The following is a 20,976-nucleotide window of genomic DNA, read 5'->3' on the forward strand; positions in this document are numbered from 1 at the left end:
ATAGTTGTACATTTATATTATATTATTATTAATTACTATTAAACACAAATTATATAGTTATGTTACACTAAAATAAAATCTAACCAAATTATTCATAAAATTTGTCACTATAAACTAAATGGAAATCAAATGATCGAGAACATCAGCCAGCCGACGACAACTTGACCCCACGTTGGCGCGGGAGGAAACTGAGAAGATTGGAAACATTGTATCGAGTCTCCTTCAAGGCATATTGTGGCCCGACTCGGGCCATATATGTCGCATGATTGATTGAAAGTTAACAAAATTATTATTAAATAAACTTTAAAGTTAACTTAAATATTGAGAGTTAAAAGTAAAAATAAATTTGATCCTTAAAAAATTGAAATGACAAAAAGGCTAAGGTGAGGGGAACAAAAAGTTGTTTATAATGAAAGTCCTACACCCCTATAGGGTCCACCCTCCATTCATTATAAATTGGGACAGCTATAAATAGGGACCCAATGCTACCCTATAGTCCAAATATACACATCAATGTGGGTTTCCATAAGTGGTGATTTCTCACCTTTATTTATTTTATTTATTTATTTTTTCAATATTATCTATATTGGAATGAAATGAGATCTTCACATTATGTATGTTGGATAATTCTCATATGTTCCATCCCTGTGCTCAGCCATTTCTAGCCTCTCATTTGATTTCTCTTGTTATTTTATTATTTTTTGTACTTTAATTATTTAAAACATATAGAATACTCTTAATTGCCCACCCATATGTACAATGCTACTTTTATACATACCATGGATAGTTATAAACAAACTTGAACAAAAAAAATGGTGGAATTAACCCAAAACTTGAATAATAACAAACAATGTTTACAATGTTTTAAATATAGACTATTATATATATAAAAATAATAATAAATGATTTTACCACAATAAGGTCAAACCATTTAAAATTAGGGTTTGGTTTCACTAATACTAATATTGTTGCTTGTTTTCTTCCATCATAGTTTTTCTTAGAGATGATATCACATCATTTCACTTCCATGAACCCCCTTCACTTAGAATCAATGTTTTATGGCTTCATTTTTTTAGAGTTATTAAACTAGGCCTACATAAGCAAGTTGTAGTTGTACTACATAAATAAGGCAGTAAAGAGAAAGGAGGCATAAAAGGGACAGCCACAATTGCCACCCTATTTCATTTCATGTTCCTCATATTCAATCATTCTCAAGTCTTCTTCATTCTTCTTCAAACATGGAAAGACCAAACTTTTCTACTACTTGTCAACAACCCATCATCACTCTCAAAGGAACTACTACTACAACTACAACAAACACTACTTCCTTGTTTCAAAAGTCACTTCCTCATCTCCCCAAAACCCTAAACCTTACTCCTCTTCCTACTCCTTTCTCCTCCTATCCGACTTTGGCACCAACGACATCTATCGAGGATGTCGTTGATGATTCCGATCAAATTAGCGTATTCGATGCCGAAAACTACTTCAAAGAAGGAAACGAGTCAAAGGAAAGCAAAAGGATATCGTCGGCTTCTTCGACGGTTCCTAGACTTTCTTCGGGATCATCGGTTAATGGGTATGGACGGAGTTATCAAACGCGTTCCTTTAATGCGACGCCTACTGCCTCATCGGAAGCAAGCTGGAATAGCCAAGTTGGTCTTTTGAAAAATAATCCCCATGATCAATCCATTGCCATCAATTTGAATGGAAACCTTCCTCCTAATAATTATCATGGTTTTCAAAATCAAAATGATGCAAAAAGAGGAGTGGATGTTGTGTCTTCAAAGAAATGGTCGTTTTGTTTGAAATGTCCATGTGCCGGTAAGAAGTCCATACAAGTCCAAGACAATAAACCAAACTCGTCTTCATTTCCACAATCCCCGAGCCCGAGCCCAAGAGCAAACAAGATCAAGATGGATTCGGTTTTAATGACGAACACGGCCAATCACAAAGGAATTCGCTCGGAAGAGTTTGCGTACATGTCAAGGGATCGAACCGGATTTCGAATGAACAATGTTGGCCACAAGAATCATCATGATCAAATGTTAGACGAGGTTGGATTCTCGTTCCCGGTTTTGAACGACCGTCATCATCATCATACGTCGACACAAGCCAAGATCGTGTTGATGAAGAACTCGATTCCTGATCCCAACATGGACGATTCACGTCGAGATTCATTGGAAGTTTTCCATCCATCTAATATCAATTTGTCTACAAGAAAACAACTTATAAGTAGCATCAATTTTCCACCCGGGCTCACGACACGTATTTCCACCTTAGACGAGGACATGGCAAGTGATGCCAGCTCTGATCTATTCGAGATCGAAAGCTTCTCAACTATTACAACATCTACTCATCCCCTCTACCGACGTCGCGACTCCCTAGAGGAAACACGGACATATCGAACTAGCCTAGATGAGCCAACGACACCTTCTATAGCACCGACTGAATGCTACGAGCCGAGTGAGGCTAGCATCGATTGGAGTGTGACGACAGCAGAAGGGTTCGATCGAGCAAGCGTGGCGAACTTCTCCGACATCGATATGGAGGTAAGGAAGATCCAAAGGCGCAACTCATCCATTGGTGGTATTCTAAACAAGGTGATGGCATAAAGACAAGTTTAAGATATAGTTAAAGAGTATTTCAAAGGTGAAAATGAATAATCTTGAGAAAATGCCAACTTGTCATTTGTAAAGAATAATTTGAAAAGGCCAACTTATGTCATTGTGTGTGTTTGTACCAACTTGTAACTTTATTGATATGATAATGTTTTGCATTTTAAGATATTTCTAAGGTCAATATATCATGGTTTTAAAGAGGAGTTAACATCAAAATGGTTTTAAAAAGAATTAACATTAAAATGATATTGGAATTAAGTGAAATAAAGATAATCTTCATTTGAGTATTGTATTTTTAAAATATAAATAAATTAAACTAATTAGTATAGTTTAAGTATTTTGAGTGACAATAATCGTGTATAAAAGAACAAATATAACGAGTTAGTCACGATCTCGTAGACACATTCTTAAACATTGATTACCTTAGTTCTATATATTGATGGACAAAATTTGACGAGTTAACCATTATCTCTTAGACACATTCTTAAACATTGATGGTTCTATATATATTGATGGACAAAATTTGACAAATATTTTTGTAAATATGTGGTTCAAAATTAAGTGAGAAAAAACAGAATATATATCAATCATTTAATATATATTAAATTATTTAAAACTGGTTGGTGTATGATAATTGCATATGCTTTTGTATGTGTAATATAAATTTGAGAAATAATACTTTTGATTTATAGATTAAATAGGACTATATTCTTAATAGTAATAACAATAAAAGAAAATATTGACAGCTATAACATGGGGACCCCATTGTATCATATAGTCCAAACATTACACTTCTCACCACAAGTTTCCATAAGTGAACTTCATTTCCCCCATTCAATATTATCTATTTATTTCAATCTTGACAATAGACATCTTTACTTGTATAGGTTTGGGGGTAATTCTCCATATTCCAAATTGATTAACTGAAAAAAAGGTACAAATTATTATAATATATTATCACAAAAAGTATAATGAGATGATTTAATTCTCATTAAAAACTTCTTAAATAAAGTTAAAATCATCACACGGTAATCATGCTAGTTTCTTAAACTCATCAAAAAAAAAACTTAGAACCTACATATTTGTGGTGTATGCATTGATACAAAGTGTTAGGATGTCCTATACAACTTTTATTTATTTTTAAAATCTTTTTTTACATTCTTTAAAATAAATGTTTTGAAATATGTATTACATTTTCACATTAAAATTTATAATATTTTATTATTATTTTTACCCGACTTATGATATTGTTAGAGAAAACGAATAAAAATACATGTTTAGCAATCCAATTAGACAAGCTATAACAAAGGCCTAAAATTTCTTTTTTTCCTTCTGGATAATCAAATGGGCAGCCAAATCAATTGAGCAAAATAGCTTTCAAACAATCAAATAATCAAATAAACAAGACACCGAGATTTTATGTGGAAAACCCAATTAAGGTAAAACCACGAGACCTATAGACCATTTAAACCACCCACTATATCAATGGGTATACAAATGTTGTCAAATACAAGCCTAGAGATAATTTAATAAAAAACATCAAATAACCTCATCAAAACTTATCATTACAACATATATCATCATTATCAACAAAGATGGCTAGCAAAAATAGAGGCAAAAGAAAACTGTGTCAGGCCTATAACCGCTGATCAGAGAAGAACAAAAGAAGGGATGATGTTCTCGCCTACATAAACTAACTTAGTCGACTAGTCGGAGGATGATCGGAATCCTTCTCTAGAGAGAAGAAAGTGCACAAGGAAGAGGGAGCAAATATCTAAGAGAAAGTTATTTCTCATCTTTTTTTTTGAGTTAATTAACAAAATTCTCTAATGAGCTTTATTTTTTGTTAAGCCCAAAACCATTTGAACTGACTCTAACCGATATAAAATAAGATAAAAATAAATTTCGTTATAATGGGATCTTACTATCAATCTACTTAAACTCGCAATTCTTGAAAATGTGACTATATATAGCTTCATTTAAAACACAAAATTAGTTAGATTTCTAGTATATATATTCATATGAGATCACGTTCAAAATCTAAACTTAATCAAATATAAATTTGTTGATGATTCAAATTCAGATAAAAAAACATAAAATGTATTCTAAAGAAACCTATTTATATCTTGTATGGTATCTTTGTGTAATTGTGTTGACTTTTGAGGAGAAACCCTTAAAATTGGAGTCAAGAATTTGAATCAACAAAATTATTAAATATGATAATATATATATATATATATATATATATATATATATTAAAATATATTTTAGAATATTATTTCATCTAAAAAAAATTTAAATTAATTGTTTTTCTTTTGCCCAAATCAAATCCAGTTCTCATTTCCTAATTTGGTCATAAACTTAATTAGGAGAGGGTATAAACTTATATACAAATAACCCTACATTTATAATTAATTTACCTCCTATTTTCTAATAGGAGACATCACTAGTAAAAAATAGTCTATACTGATTGGTAAACCGATCGGTAATACCTTGATACCAATCGGTATAGGGTAATACCGATTGAATGTAATAATATTATCACCGATCGTTATAACCTCTCTTGATAATACGAACTCAAGGAACACCAATTGGTGAATAACCAATCGGTATAGGCTATATGATAACACTAATTGGTTTTATAACCAATCAGTATAAGGCAAACTAAAAAGTACGGACTGGTTGTTAACTAATCGGTATAAAGCTATATGGTAACACTGATTGGTTTAATTACCGATCGGTAACATCAATGTAATTAAAATATATATTTTAATAATATTAGAAAACCTAAAATAGAACCAAAATTAAACTATATACCCCTAAATGAAATTGAACCAAAATTAAATCATAATAAATGTTCTTAAACAAACACAAAATAATAATCAATACTACCCAAAATTTGAATTCTAATTATACATAACAAATGTTCTTTATTTAATTTTCGTCTTCTTCCCCATAATCATCACCGTCTTGTTGTAGGGGATGTACGGGTGAAATTATCGTCGATGAACCATGACCCGATGATTGACCGACATTAGTAAATTGCGCAAACACAACAAGATTGATTGATGAACCACTGACACACATAAACTGTGATATAAGACGCATCATCTCGATCCTCTCCTCCCTCATCCTCTCTTCCATATCAGCCATCAACATATCTTCCATCTCGGCCCTCTCCTCCCTCACCTCCCTCAACATGTCTTCCAGCGTTTATTGTTCACTAATTTATCTTTCAAATTATCGAGTCTTCTTTGCATTGTCAAATTGTCCCGACGGAGTTTTTTTTTGGAATGTGCTAACCCTCGAACTTGAGAATCTAAAATTGATCTCATCCCAATATTTTTTCCTTATCTTGAGGAAAAAAACTCTTTCAACTAGACATTAGAAATGTCGAGACATTCAACTTGCACATGTCTTAGTTTATCCTATAACAAAATATGTTAATGTTAATAATATATAAAATGTAAATTAAACATATTTTATACTTACCACTATCTACCGTACGTGTGAATCAACATATTTATCATTTTTGGTCCTAGTCGCCAAAAGGAATTCTTCATAGCTTAAAGTTGATCCTTCTTGCACTTCCAAAGATTGAAAGTTCAATTTTAATTTATTTGAAAACAAAGTTAAAAAATAAGTCTTACAATTTCTCATTGTAGTTGTGTGAATGCTTTGCTACCAGACCGATGTGCATATTTTAACACATTCCCTTGTAATTAAGCATGTAAGAACATTTGTCATAATCATTTAACCAAAATTTCTTATTCAAATTTCATAAACACACGATTCGATCTCACCACCATGATTTAAATCACTCATCTTCATCATTTGAGCACATCTATGTCATCGATCTAGTCAAAGAAGCATTCAAAACATATTAATCACAATCTTGTCATTCTATCAAAAAAATAAAATCATATCATACAACCAAATTCATAATACTCAGATCATTCATTTCAATCATCAAACGACCAAGTTAGGTTTTTGATCAAATGCATTAAAAATCAACCCAATTCATCTCCTTTCAATTTCTATTCTAAATTCATCTTAAAACATTCGAATCTTAAATCCATCACTAATTTTCTAAACTCAAATTATAATCAATTTGAAACCAAACTAATAAAATAACAAATTTCAAGAGAACTAATACAATAACAAATTGAATCAATCCAACGACGCATATCATATTCTATTATCACACATATATATATATATATATATATATACTCAAAGAGGAATTAGAAAATCAAAACAAAACATATTCTATCATCATATATATACTCAAGATCGGAATTAGAAAACCAAAACAAAACAGACCTGCAACAATGAAAGAAGATTTGGAGTTTTGAGCTCGATCGTCAATGAAAGAAGATCTATAGAGGTCGAACAATGAAATAAAATCAAGAAAGAAGAGAGAAAGAAGATTTGGTTTGACAGCAACAACAGGGGAGGGTTTCAGATTGGAAAAGAAGAGAGAAAGAAGCTCTCGGAATTCTAATTAAATGGGAAGTGCAAATTGATATTATAACCAATCGGTAATATGGCTTGAGTAATGTCGATTGGTTCATACCAATTGGTACTATGACTAAATAAACGTGGCCAAATTGTCGCCCATTTTTTATGATTTTTTAGGACTATACCAATTGGTTTTAACACTAATCAATATTATATATAAGTTTTTACCGATTGGTTTTACAACCAATCAGTATTATTAAAACAATACCGATTGATTTTAAAATCAATCGGTATTGTTTTAATAATACTGATTGGTGTTACAACCAAACCAATCAGTGGAGTTGATCGCCAATATCTTTTTTTTTACTAGTGTTCATAATTTCATTTAAACGTTATTCATACTTATTAACTAAATCAAATTATTCCAACACGATGAAAGTATGAAACTAATATTAAATTTGAATTGATATTGGAATTTTGATACTTAAATTATTTAGCGTTTGGTACGTGGTATAAATTATATATGGTATAAGTTGTATAGAGGTATAAATTGTAACGAGGTAAAAATAATATATGGTAGTATAAGTTATATAGGTTATTGATGTTTGGTATGAATTATAAGAAATTGTATAAGTTGTATATGGTTTATAATTTTGTGTTTGGTATATAGTATAAGAATGTAGTATAAGTTGTATAAATATTAATTTAAAATTATTATTATTATTATTATTATTTTTATTTACTTATATTATAAATAATATTGTTTATTACTATAAACTATTGTACTATTATTATTTAATAATTAATATAATTTTAATTAAAATATAAAATTTTAAAATTTATTTAAAATTATGGCCTACTTATAAAATATATACTCAAAATGATTATATATATAGTAATAATATTAAAATGAATAAAATATATTTAATATATTATATAATAATAAGTTATATATATAGTATTAATAAATGGTATAATAAGAAATTAAAAATTAAATATTAAATGATATAAGAATAATGTAATACATCTTAATAGTTATTATTTTATATCAAATATGAAGTATAAATTATATAAAGGTATAAATTTATATCAATAATAAAAATATAAAAAAAAATATCATATTAAAATATTATTAGTATAGTTTATACTATACAGTATTAGTATACAATCAAACATTAAAATATATATTCATAATTTGAAGTAAATAAATAAATAATAAATTATAATTTGAAATAGATTTCGAACCAAAACGAGATGTTTAAAATATATCAGCCTAATTATTGTGGGGGTAAAGGACAGTGGATGTTTGTCAAATGAGTAGCCCACAACAACAATAATAATAATAATAATAATAATAATTCCAAGAAAGAATATACCCAATTTAGTGATTCGATCAGATGTATAAATTGAATATCAGATTAATTATTCGTTTAATTTTCAAGCTTAGTTCATCTATATTTCACTTTTGAACTTGATATATTTTACTTAATATTTCAAAAACGCTAATAACAGTAGATAATAGTTTCAAATTTTAGAAAAAAAAATACAGTCTAATAACAATAACATGATAATTTAAAGTAGCTAATATATTTAATATAATATTTGCTTAGAGTGATTTACTTGTAGAAACTAAGACTTATAAAATAAAATAAAATAAATATTAATTAATTTAATTTTGTATTTATATTTTAAAATTATTAATTATTTTTATAAATATATATATATATAAGCTATATTATAAAATATATATATATATATATATTCTAATATCAAATAACAAATAATTAATCAAACTATATTTTGACATATTTTAAGTAGTTAATAATTATTTATTATTTTCATTTATAATGTTTATGTAGTTATATATGTTTTTAATGCAAAATATTATGTTATTGTTATTAAATAAAAGTAATAATGAATTATATTATTTATAAAAAAATAATTATTTGTGACTCCAAAGCTCTCTCCGTAGCTTCGACACGTGATAATATAAGGGAAAAGGAATGTATCGCGGGGTGATTCTATGTTTGATAAGTTTCATTCTTGGTTTGTGTGTCATATTTGCTTTAAAAGAAAATATTCTTTTACAAATTTTTGAATAATTTTCGAAAGCTTTTAGATTAATTATGTAAAAATAATTAATTTTGTTCAAATTTTTAATAATATGGAGGGCCAAATATTGGTCAAAACCCGGTTTAAATTAATTAAACATAACTAATTTAAAAAATTATTTATTTGAAAATCAGAGTCACCAAATAATTTTGTGAAAATCAATAAAATAATATGTGTATAAACGTATTTATACCATAATTTGTGTAAGGGGTTCGGATTTTAGTTACGCTCGGAAAAAGACTTTCGCGCTATGTCCTCCGCGCCCGTCTAATGACGGTTTTATTTTCCAAAAGATTATGGCTATTTTAAAGATTTATTTATAAAATTTTCCATTTTAGTAGTCTATGGGTCTTAAACAATGGTAAATTTAGATTTGGTAAATAATTATACAAAATTATTAAAAAAGGGTATGTACCTGTTGCACTAGTATCAAGTTAACAAAACCTGAAAAATATCAGAATAAGGTATTATAATTTTAAAAAATCAAACATGGCCTTAGCTGAAGATATTTATTTTTGGGAGACATCCCAGAAATATTTTATTTTCTAACTTCGGGAAACTATTTAAAAAATAGAGCAGAGTTTCCAGATTTATAAATATAAATTTCGGATTTTGAAAAGTGGAATCAAATAGGCCTTAGGATCAGAATTCTGGCTTGGATTCGTTTAGATCGATCTGGGCATGGTCGGGCTCGGGAAGCTCGGTTCTGGACTCGGGCTACTTTGTTAGGGTCTTAGGTTAGGGTCCTAGGTTAGGGTCCTAGGTTTTGGGTCAAGAGAAGGTCCGGTCCTAGGTTTAGGGTTAGGGTTAAGTCTACCGGTCTTAGGTTAAGTTAGGGCTCGGTCCTAGGGTTAGAAATATCGTCCCTAGGCTAAGATAGGGCTCGATCTTAGGTCTAGGGTTAGGTTTATCGGTCATAGGTCAAGTTAGGACTCGGTCTTAGGGTGAGAAACATCGATCCTAGGCTAAGATAGGGCTCGGTCTTAAGTTGAAAAACTTGGTCGGGTTCCTCGATCCTAGGTTCGAAAAATCGGTCCTAGGATAAGGAGAGGACTCAGTCCTAAGTTAGAAAACTCGGTCCTAGGTCTCGGTCCTGGGCTAAGATCTCTTGGTCGGAATTTTCGGTCCCTACTCAAGAACACCAATCCTAGACTCAAGAACATCGATCCTTGGTCTCAGACCTATGCTCAATTTTCTCGATCGGGATCATCGGTCCCGAACTAAGACCCTCGGTCCCTGCTCTCGATCCTAGGCTAAGAACTTTGGTCATTTGCCTAGGATCAAGAAGACCGAGGTGTTCTTTTTTTAGTTAAAGTTGCAGGTGCTATAACTTTTGATCCAGATCATTTAATTAAGATTTGTAAGCTACAGATAGTTCATATGATCATGAAGAACAAAAGACCTAACATAAATCACGATTATTGGATCTTTACAAAGATCGGTTTCTAAAAATCATTTCTATGTCAAATTTTGGGATTTTTTAAATTAGGTCATTTGAAGATCTGATTTTTATTTAATTAGCTTTGAATGATGAATATAGTTGAACAGAACCAAAACAAGAACATCATTCAAACATTAAAATTGTTTTTGAATATTGAATCAAAATCCAAAACTTTCCAAAAATACAGTTTGATCAAACATGATCAAAACGATGTTACAGTCATTAGGAATTCATCCTAACATGTTTACAAACATGTGTAACAACTATTTGAATAAAAAAATCCATATTAAACTCAAGAAAACAAAATTTTACAAAATCCTGTTTTCAAGTTTAATTTTTCAAATTTTTTATTCAGGTTGATTTGATCTGATTTTTTTCAACAGAAAATTCATACATGATATAATGATTGATTATATACAAGGAAATCACATGAACAAGCACTATAACAAATCAAACTAGAAAAAATTGAAAAAAGTTCAAATTTTCAATTACAAATCGATATACATAGGCTATGGATTCATACCAACAGTTGGAGAACACTCTTTAGTTCTGTTGGAAGCTTTTCAGAAGTTTGGATCAAAGCCAGAATCACCGGAGAAAATTTTCAAAAAACAGTTCTTGAACGGATTTTGATTTCTTTGATTCGTGTTATAATATGTTGTAATTGTTTGATGATTTGGTATAGAAAGCATTAGGGAGTATTTATACTATCCTAAGGTCGGTCGGGGAGGAGAAATTTAAGTCGAAATTGAAGAACTCCATTCTTTTCCCTAATTATATCCTCAGTCGTGGCAACCTAGCTAGGGAATATGATCAGGCTTACCGTATTGATGGTATTGATGGCGGAGATAAGGCGAGCACGTGGACAAAATTTGAAGGAATAAGGATGGTTGTAAATGGAGTTGGAGCTTCTAGAAGAAACGTGGCGGCGATGATCACGAATCCGACGAGCATCTGATCTCAAAGAGAAAGACGACCGAAAAATGTTGTTTCGCTTAACGGGATGCGGGGGTTTGTCGTGTTCCGTTAGCGATCAGCGTCTTTGACTAACGGGATTAGTTCATCCCGTTAGTTGTTCCGGTGTGGGCGGGCGCGCGCGGTTTCATTGTAGCGGGCTGCATTGGAGCGTCTGGACTGTTGAATGATCACTAGGCGCTCATCTGATGGTCTACGTTCTTGCTGCACAAATTTAACAAAATTTCGGCCACATTGGATTGTCCGATTTAATTTTTATAAAAGGGTTATTTTAAATAGACTTTTAATCCCTTTTTCACGTTTTTCTTCAAAAAAAATATTTCACACAAAAATATTTCTATCAACATAATAAAAATTATGTTCATATTTTTATTTTTTTGGGAATTTTTGGGTATTTATTTAATTATTTTTAAGTCATATATTACACATAATTAATGATTAAATCATAATTAAATATTTTTAACCTATTCAGGCTTAATTTGGGTAAAATAAATACAATATTTTAACCTCAAATTATTTTTAAATTTTTTAAAATATTTTTCCTAATTAGAGTTTAAATATCACAATAGTTAACCTTTAATTAGGTTTTAATTCATCTTTTGAGTTATTTTGAATATAAAAATTTAAAATATTATTTTAATATTATTAAAAATAATAATTATTTGAAAATTACGCTAGGTCAAATTTTTATGTTTACATTCTTATTTATATAAAAAAAATTATTAAATAAAAAGGTTAAAATAAATAAATATATATAAAAGGTTCAATATTTTAAAAAATATATATATAAATTTAAAAATAAATAATATATTTATTTACACTGTGTTAGCTTTTAAAATTGTTGAAGAATGTATCTCATATATATGAAGCAAAATTAGACGATATATTTTTGGGGATCAATCTGAAAATCTTACAAATTAAAAAAAGAAAAATTACCCTTAATTTTTCTCATGCTCAAACTAACCACTTAGTTAAAATTCTGAGGAATGTATTTCATATACATAAAGTAAAATCAGACCATTTATTTGTTAGGAATCAATCTAAGAATTTCTAAAAGTTCAATTAAAAAAACAACAAATTTCTCTTAATTTTTCCTCAAATCACCCCATGCTCAATATAACCACACAATTATTTATTTTTATTATGTATTCATCCAATTATGCTTAACTGATAGACGGATCCATTAACTAGAGTTTGGAACGATTTGAAAGAATTTTTGGGTGAACTTAAAAAATAAAAAATAAAAATTATAGATAAAACGAGTAGATAGTATATATTTTTCCTTTCAAAACAAAATTATAGAAGTAAATATTGATCATGTGTTTTCTTTTTTTTTTTAGTAATTCATTCTATTGAAACATAAAAAGCTGGCATTCCTTGCCCAACAAACGAATTTGACACGCCTCTTTATTAGTAGTTGGTCGGTGGGGTGGAGTTTTCTACACTTGGCTTTGAAGTCGTAGTTTGCTGCTCGCTTCAATTTCTACTTCTGAAGGGACTCGATGAACCCTTCTTGCCTTCTAAAGACATAGTCGTTTACTAGTCCCTGACATTTCACATATTTTTTGGTGTGCGTTAATAGATCCAATCACCTCGCTTTGGTGCCATTATTTATTTTTTTCTCAATTTTTTAAAAATGGGTTACTTTATTTTCATTAATTCACACTTAAATATATATATATATATATTTATTTATTTATTTATTGATTCTACTAATTAATAAACTATAGAGTTATTGTTTCCATGAAACCTTCTAAATCTTAAGATGCAATAAAAAAGAATTGACACTTATATCAAACATAACTTAGTGACAACAATAGCGAGTGACCGTTGTCGTCGATCTAACTGGAGAGTCTTCGGTGTGACTCCAACAGAAGAGGTTCAATTATGTTGAATTTTGATTTCAATAGACTAATAATATATTGAAGGAGTGTAATCTTGTTTTAAGTTTTTTATTTTTAATGTTTGTTAGGATATTTTTTCTGTTATTAGCCATATATACTCATGATAATTCATATACTAACTCTGTATTAGTATTTTCAATAATTTGATTTTTTTCATATACATTATGCAACTTTTTATGATACATAAGAGTGAGAACAGCAATACTTATAAAAAAAAGCCAATTTCAAATAAGTTAAAAAGATAGTGGCTTATTGACCTACCATGACATATATATATATGAGAATTGATTATATAGAATTTGTATATTTTGATCACCTGTACCCATCAATATTCTTTTTTTTTCCTTGAGGTCCAATTAAAAAAGTTAAAAGCTGGAATAAAACTAAGCCATATATGAACAATGCCTTGTTTGATTCTCGACCGTCAATTATTATTAGTAACAAAAGGGTACTGCCTCAATTATTAAGATCAAACGACCCAAAGATACATATATAGTCAATATTTGGAATATTTAAAACTAAGCCATATATATAATCCATGCTTAGTTTTATTCAATTAAAAATAAGTGTAGGAGCTCATTTAAAGAGTGGTTCTTCTGGGTTTTATCAAATTTTCTCTTAAAAAACCTGTTTAATAAATTTTAAAAAAAAAAGACCAGCCAAAATTTTTTAATTTTGTCTTTTGGGAGTTAATAAAAAAAGAGTAATTTTGGTATTTTAATTAAAAAATAGTGATTAGATGGATGAAGTATTAGTTAAATGGAATTAAACGAAAATCAAGTTAATTAAACTAATATTAATATATAATTATTTATTAACGGAGAATAACTCAAACATTATATTATTATTTTCCTAAACTATTTTACAATTGATAACTCCACACTGAGAATAACATTAGATTTTTTTCCCAAAAAGGGAATTTGTGTCTAGAATTCAATTATTTTCTTTATTATTATCCTGAAATGTATTATTATTTTTGCATTATTCAAAAGAATGACTTTGTCATATATTTTTTTATTTTGCATAATCATTAATCAATAATAGTTCATGAAAAGCTTGGAGAATTATTATGGTTATGTTCATTTTGTTAAGTTAAACGTTTATTATTTCGAACTAGGAAGCTGACTAAAAGCATGCTTTTGACCCATCAAAATATGAATTCACATTACTCTTGACAAAAAAAAAAATCAACTAAGAACAAGCACCAATTTTGAAAAAAAGAGCATTGTTCATCTAATTTTGCTTAAGTTTAAGCATACTAGTTTGATGGAACATACATGATTTTTTTAATGAACAAATCACTGTAGAATCACCATCAAGGATAGGGAGGTGAGCCCAATTAAAAAATATATTCTTATGGCCCACAAAATTTAAAAAAAAAATTATGCTAATTATAAATTTTAGTGTAAATAATATATATATATATATATGAATAATGATATATACAGCACCCTTATACAGTACTTTCGCATAGCACCTACCTCATTTGGAAAGAAAGAGAAAATCAGCACTTTTATACAGTACATTCGCATAGCATCTACCTCGTTTGGAAAGAAAGATAAAATATTCTTCTCTCTTGTATTTTTTTTAAGATATATTTTCTCTTTCTTTCCAAATGAGGTAGGTGATATGCGAAGGTGCCGTATATATTATTTTTCTCTATATATATATATATATAATATAATTGCAAATGCACGGTTTACATGCTAGTTAAATTAAGGGCTGAAATAACAAATTGAGGCTCCTTATTTAGATTAATTGCAATTTGAGACATTTTTTTTGAATCTCACAATTTGGGGCTCCTTATCAGGAACCAATTGCAATTTGAAATATCTTCTTTTGAACCTCGCAATTTGGGATTCCTTATTGGGGAGTCAATTACAATTTGGAACATCTTCTTTTGAATCTTACAATTTTGGACTTCTTATTGGCAAACAATTACAATTTGAGATATTTTCTTTAAAACCTTATAATTTGGGGCTCCACATTGTCAAGTTTGTACAAAATGAGGTTTAGTCGTAAAAAAAACATATTGTATGACATTTATAATAAAAAAAATTAATGGTGACACGTAATTTTTAATTCCTTAAGTCTGACTCAACTTAATTTAATCGCGAAGTGAATAAGAGGGGGAGTCAGGCTAGGGCGAGGGTAGTCGAACGTCGCGAGGTGAAGGGTAGGGAAGTCAAACTAAGTTGAAAGAGACGGAATCGGGATGAAGTTTAATTTGGGTTGAGATAGATATATGATTTTCTTATTATTTTTGTTTTAAACTAATTGACATTTATTATAAAAGGTAGCATTTAAAAAAAACGTGTTACTATTAATTTTTTAATTATAAAGGGCACGTAATATAATTTTTTTTACATATAAGGGCAAAATCTAATTTTGTACAAATTTTACAAAATCTAATTTAGGTTGAAGAGATCCTAAATTACCATTGACCCCCAAATATTTCGAAACGTTAAAAAAGTGGTCTCAATTTATAGTTTGTCAATAGTCCTAAATGGTTAATATATATCTATTAATCATTCATAATATATATTTATTAATTAAGTAAATAACTAATAATGAAACTTTGGACCACAAAATTTTCCTTAGTTGTGATGATCTGTAATCTTAAATTCTTAATCTTTAAATGTAAACAAAAATTTTAATCATTAAATTGATATAGATTAACTTAGGAAGAATGGTACATTAATTTAATTTTTCTATGCTAAAATATTCTTCTTATTTCTCTCTATCCATGCTCAAACTAACCACACCGTTATGATGACATTATTTTATTTATTTCTCTCCATACATTAATAAACATATTTCTCTTTATTAATTACTCATGATAATATCATAATTTTTATTCTACTTTATTTTCACCATACTTTAAGGTACATAGAGTGAAAACAACACTATACTACTACTAGAAAAAGAAAGCTAATTTTTCAAATAAGGTAAAAAAGACAGTGGTTTATTGACCGACCAAATATGGTTATTATATACTTTTTTTGTTATTTTGATCATCTGTCCCCATCAATACTCTTCTTTTCTTTTTACTTGATGTCTAATTAAAAATAAAGTTACAAGATGGAATCAAATTAAGCATATATAAGTCTTGTTTGATTGTAAAAAACAACTATTCAACCGTCAAATTATTAGTAACAAAAGCATACCTCAATTTTCAAGAGTGGAGCCATTTAAATTCTAGCCATTCAAACGTCAACCAAACATATATAGTTAATATTTGGAAACTAAGTCATACTACATAATTTCATTCACTCATTTTATAAAACAATTAATTTAACTTTTTACTACATAATTTTTAATTTTTAAATCTAATTGAGTACTTACTCTAAAATGAAGTAAGACATATATTCATTCATTCATTTTATCTATAATCTTTCTTTAATTTTCTTAATTTTTTCAAGTCCACCGCCGTAACTTTAATTTCTAAATACATTTCTAACTGAGTTCGGTTTAACAGTTTCATAAACCGATTAGGTCAAATTTACTTATACCCTAAAATAAACATAATAGCGTTTTTTTCGTATAATGTTAAGAGTTAAACGGGAAATTTTAAGCTGCAACCAAACTAAGCCTAATGATAGAATAAAATTAGTATATGGTGAAGACCAATTCATCCCCCATGAAAAAAATAAAAATAAAAAGAGATCATCAAAATTGACTATTCCTCCACCGAATGACTAACAAAATTGATGCATAAATCATCATAAATCATCATAATCATCATCATCCTCATCTTAATTTCTCTCTCAAGAAGGAATTGCTGCCATGGCTGCTCCAATGTTCTTAACAAAACCAACATCATCGTTGACTCTAATTCCTTCCAATCGATCATTCTTCCTTTTATTACCTTCAATCTTAGCTTTCATGGGTACAATCTTCATCTTCTACTACACATATTCAACAACTTATCTAATCACAGATCAAGAACAATACGCTCACTTTCATTCTCAATTCACCAAACTTCCACCACCTAATTCTTCATCATCATCATCATCATCATCATCATCATCGCCGCCGACGACCATCCTCAAAGCTCTTACATTTCCGACCAAGAAGAGTTCTGTTCTCCAAATCCTTGATGACTCGCCGCCGATGAACATCATCATCACTACTACCAAGCTTGATCAACAATCATTCTCTACACCTCCGGTACCGGATATTCATGGAGCCGCCACCGGCGGTGGTGATCATGTACCTGAAGAACCCATTAACGACCGGCGAACCGGTCAGAATGATTCTCTCTCTCTCTCTCTGTGTTTCTTGATTTTCAATTTACCCTTCAATAGTCATGATCTATTGCATGCATATTTCCCTTAAATTCAAACAAAATTATACATCTGAAATTTATTCATTTTAATCATATATAATTTAATAATAAAACCCAAACTTATTCTTTCTCTTCTCTTCTATTTAATTTTATTTATATATGTATATTCTACATCCAAATAACCTAATTAAATTAACCCACATCAAACAAGGCCTTAATTTGGTAAATTAAAATTGATTAATTTGAGTAGAAATGGATTAATTATTTGATAGTAAAGTAAACCCTTATATATTATATTTATATTGGAATTAATAATTAAAAGTAGTATTTAATTTGTTATATATTTTAAAATGTTGATTTTTAACTTAATCTACACGTACATCACAAAACCTATAAATTTAATCTTAAACCCAAATTGTTTCTTATGTTGACTGCTTGTTGTGATTAAATTAATGATGTAAAGCAATAATTGATGCAATTAATATTGTTATATATATTCTTCATACTTTATTTAATTTAATTTTAAATTGATTGACAATTCTTACATTAATTAATTTTTCTTTATAAAAAAAACAATATTAAAAATATCTAACATATGTCACAATAAAATTATCATACTTCCAAATAGACTAATTAATTAATATGTTTTTGAAGTTAAAATAGTTTAAATAAAATGAATTATGTCTATTATATTATCTTAGATTTTTATTTAAAACATTTTAAGTTAAAATATATATTGAATTTTGTACGTACATGTTGGTCTGTCTGTTTGAATTTTGTGTCAATATTTAATTTATTTGTTGATTGAAAAGTAAGTAATTAATTGAAAAATGAATAGTTGTTTTTAGAAAGACTATAAAAGTTGAATTTTGCATGTACATATATATGTTTAAAGGTCTTAATTAATATTTAAAACGTGTCTGTCAAGCAAGCGAATAATTATAGAATAATTATAAGATATGGTAATTAATAAATGGTCCAATTTGCTTCCTTCCTTCCTTCTTGAGAAATGATTGATCGATGAATGGTCCTTAAAGGTGGCATGCATTAACAAGTTGACTATATCTATTATTTGAAAATACTTTTTATAGCATGAATGTGATATATATATATAAAAAAAAAATATTAATAAATTTATCATATAAAAAATTGGGTAATATTTAATTGGGACAAGCTAGCCGCCGAGACAAAAGGGTTTTGGGTGTGGGGAGAAATAACTTTTGTACCATGGCAATCTACCTATTAATTGTCACATTAAATTAGCAATTAATTAAGGTATGACATTTTTGTTTATTTTAATGCATTACATTAGTCATGATTCATGAATTAAGTTAAATTCTTTTTATTTATTTGAAGAGATATTTTATTTTTTTTTTATTATTTTGTATGACCAAACAATTTGTCGTCCATTGCATGTGCAAAGTTCCTTCTGTCATGGTCATTGGTAAAAGGGCACATTATGAATGCGCCACTATGAATTAAAGGGTCTATTTTGTTTATTTTATTTTGAGTTATCTTGGGATGAGTTTCCATCAAAAGAAAGACTTTTGAAAGCTTCATTAATCCTAAGAAACATAATAAGTACTAAAGAGATTTGTGTTGCCTGATTAATCAGTTTTTTAATGAAGTTCGATTTTCACTTAAAACGTCTTAATTTAAATAGTAGATTATAGGATTTAGCTTCTTATATTTTAATAAAAACTATATACAACTAAAAGAAACCATTTTGGAGATTCCCTTTTTTTTTTTTTTTTTTTTGCATGACCATTAGTGTTCTTTTATTATGATGTTTTTTCATTTATCTGTTTTATTGTATTATTTGATCGTTTTTATACTAACTTCTTTTGACAGGTTACATCTCAAAAAGGAATGATCGTGATAATAGTAACAGTAATGTGACCGATATATATCATGATAGAGATATTTTCATGGAGAATTACAACGAAATGAACAAAAGTATGAAGATATACATATACCCACATAAGCGAAACGACCCTTTTGCTAATGTGTTACTTCCGGAAGCTTCCGAACCTGGAGGTAACTATGCAAGTGAAGCTTACTTCAAGAAGGCACTCACAAAGAGCCATTTTGTAACTCGAGATCCTTCAAAGGCAGATCTCTTTTTCCTCCCTTTCTCGATAACGAACATGCGAAATGACAAAAGAATCGGGGTTGGAGGCATACCGAATTTTGTGAGAGACTATATTTATAACGTGAGTCACAAGTATCCTTATTGGAATCGATCGGGAGGCGCAGATCATTTCTATGTGGCTTGTCACTCTATAGGGAAGATAGCCATGGATAAAGCCAATGAAGTGAAGATAAATGCTATACAAATTGTTTGTAGCTCAAATTATTTTGTCAATGGATATGTTGCTCATAAGGATGTTCCACTGCCACAAATTTGGCCAAGACAAGTGGACCCTCCAAATATTGAACTATCAAAAAGGTAATTACATAAATTCACTGGCTCAAATATTGAGATAAATATGTTTACAAGAAATGATCATATTAGTACTCAAAATAAAACGACATAGCGAGAAGCTAATTACTAAGGAACTAGGGTTCATCTTAATAAAATTTATGCTGTGAAACTTTTTACAGGAAAAGACTGGCCTTTTTCGCGGGTGCAGCTAATTCTCCCGTTCGAAAACAACTTGTGTCTGCATGGAAAGATGATTGGGAAATCTTCGCCCATGCAGGAAGACTAAAAACCCCTTATGCCACGGAATTTCTAAAGAGTAAGTATTGCTTTCACGTGAAAGGGTTTGAGGTGAACACGGCTAGGATAGGGGACGCACTTTACTATGGGTGTGTCCCGGTAATCCTGGCCGACTATTATGACCTCCCCTTTAACGACGTTCTGAATTGGCGTGGATTCTCGGTTGTGGTGGCAACAACCGATATCCCTTTATTGAAGAAGATTTTGAAGGGAATAAGGCTCGAGGAGTACGAGGTTTTGCAAAGGAATGTAATGGAAGTGAGGAAGCATTTTCAATGGCATTCTATGCCGGTTGAGTTTGATGCATTTTACATCACTATGTATGAGCTTTGGCTTAGGAGAGGTTCTATTAGGGTTTCAACACTCTAAATAGAATATTGACAAAACATTTAGTGTATAGTGTTGATAAAACAATATTAGAAAATTTAATATATTCTTTATTAGTTTTTTCTACA

The 20,976-nt window shown here is 29.2% G+C and overlaps 2 protein-coding genes across 2 annotated transcripts; both read left to right on the forward strand.

Annotated features, from left to right (window-relative positions):
* Positions 1–1,080: 1,080 nt before the first annotated feature.
* LOC124922055 (protein PHYTOCHROME KINASE SUBSTRATE 4-like) lies at positions 1,081–2,784 on the forward strand. The gene has a single exon (XM_047462782.1). It carries the CDS (start codon positions 1,239–1,241, stop codon positions 2,610–2,612), a length of 1,374 nt encoding a protein of 457 aa, XP_047318738.1. The 5' UTR covers positions 1,081–1,238; the 3' UTR covers positions 2,613–2,784.
* Positions 2,785–17,251: 14,467 nt separating this feature from the next.
* On the forward strand, positions 17,252–20,898 carry LOC124922057 (probable glycosyltransferase At5g11130). Its single transcript, XM_047462784.1, has 3 exons — positions 17,252–17,757; positions 19,651–20,248; positions 20,404–20,898. Exons 1-3 carry the CDS (start codon positions 17,298–17,300, stop codon positions 20,888–20,890), a joined length of 1,545 nt encoding a protein of 514 aa, XP_047318740.1. The 5' UTR covers positions 17,252–17,297; the 3' UTR covers positions 20,891–20,898.
* Positions 20,899–20,976: the final 78 nt, after the last annotated feature.

The sequence above is a fragment of the Impatiens glandulifera genome, chromosome 1 (genome assembly GCF_907164915.1).
Source record: "Impatiens glandulifera chromosome 1, dImpGla2.1, whole genome shotgun sequence".
Taxonomy (NCBI): domain Eukaryota; kingdom Viridiplantae; phylum Streptophyta; class Magnoliopsida; order Ericales; family Balsaminaceae; genus Impatiens; species Impatiens glandulifera.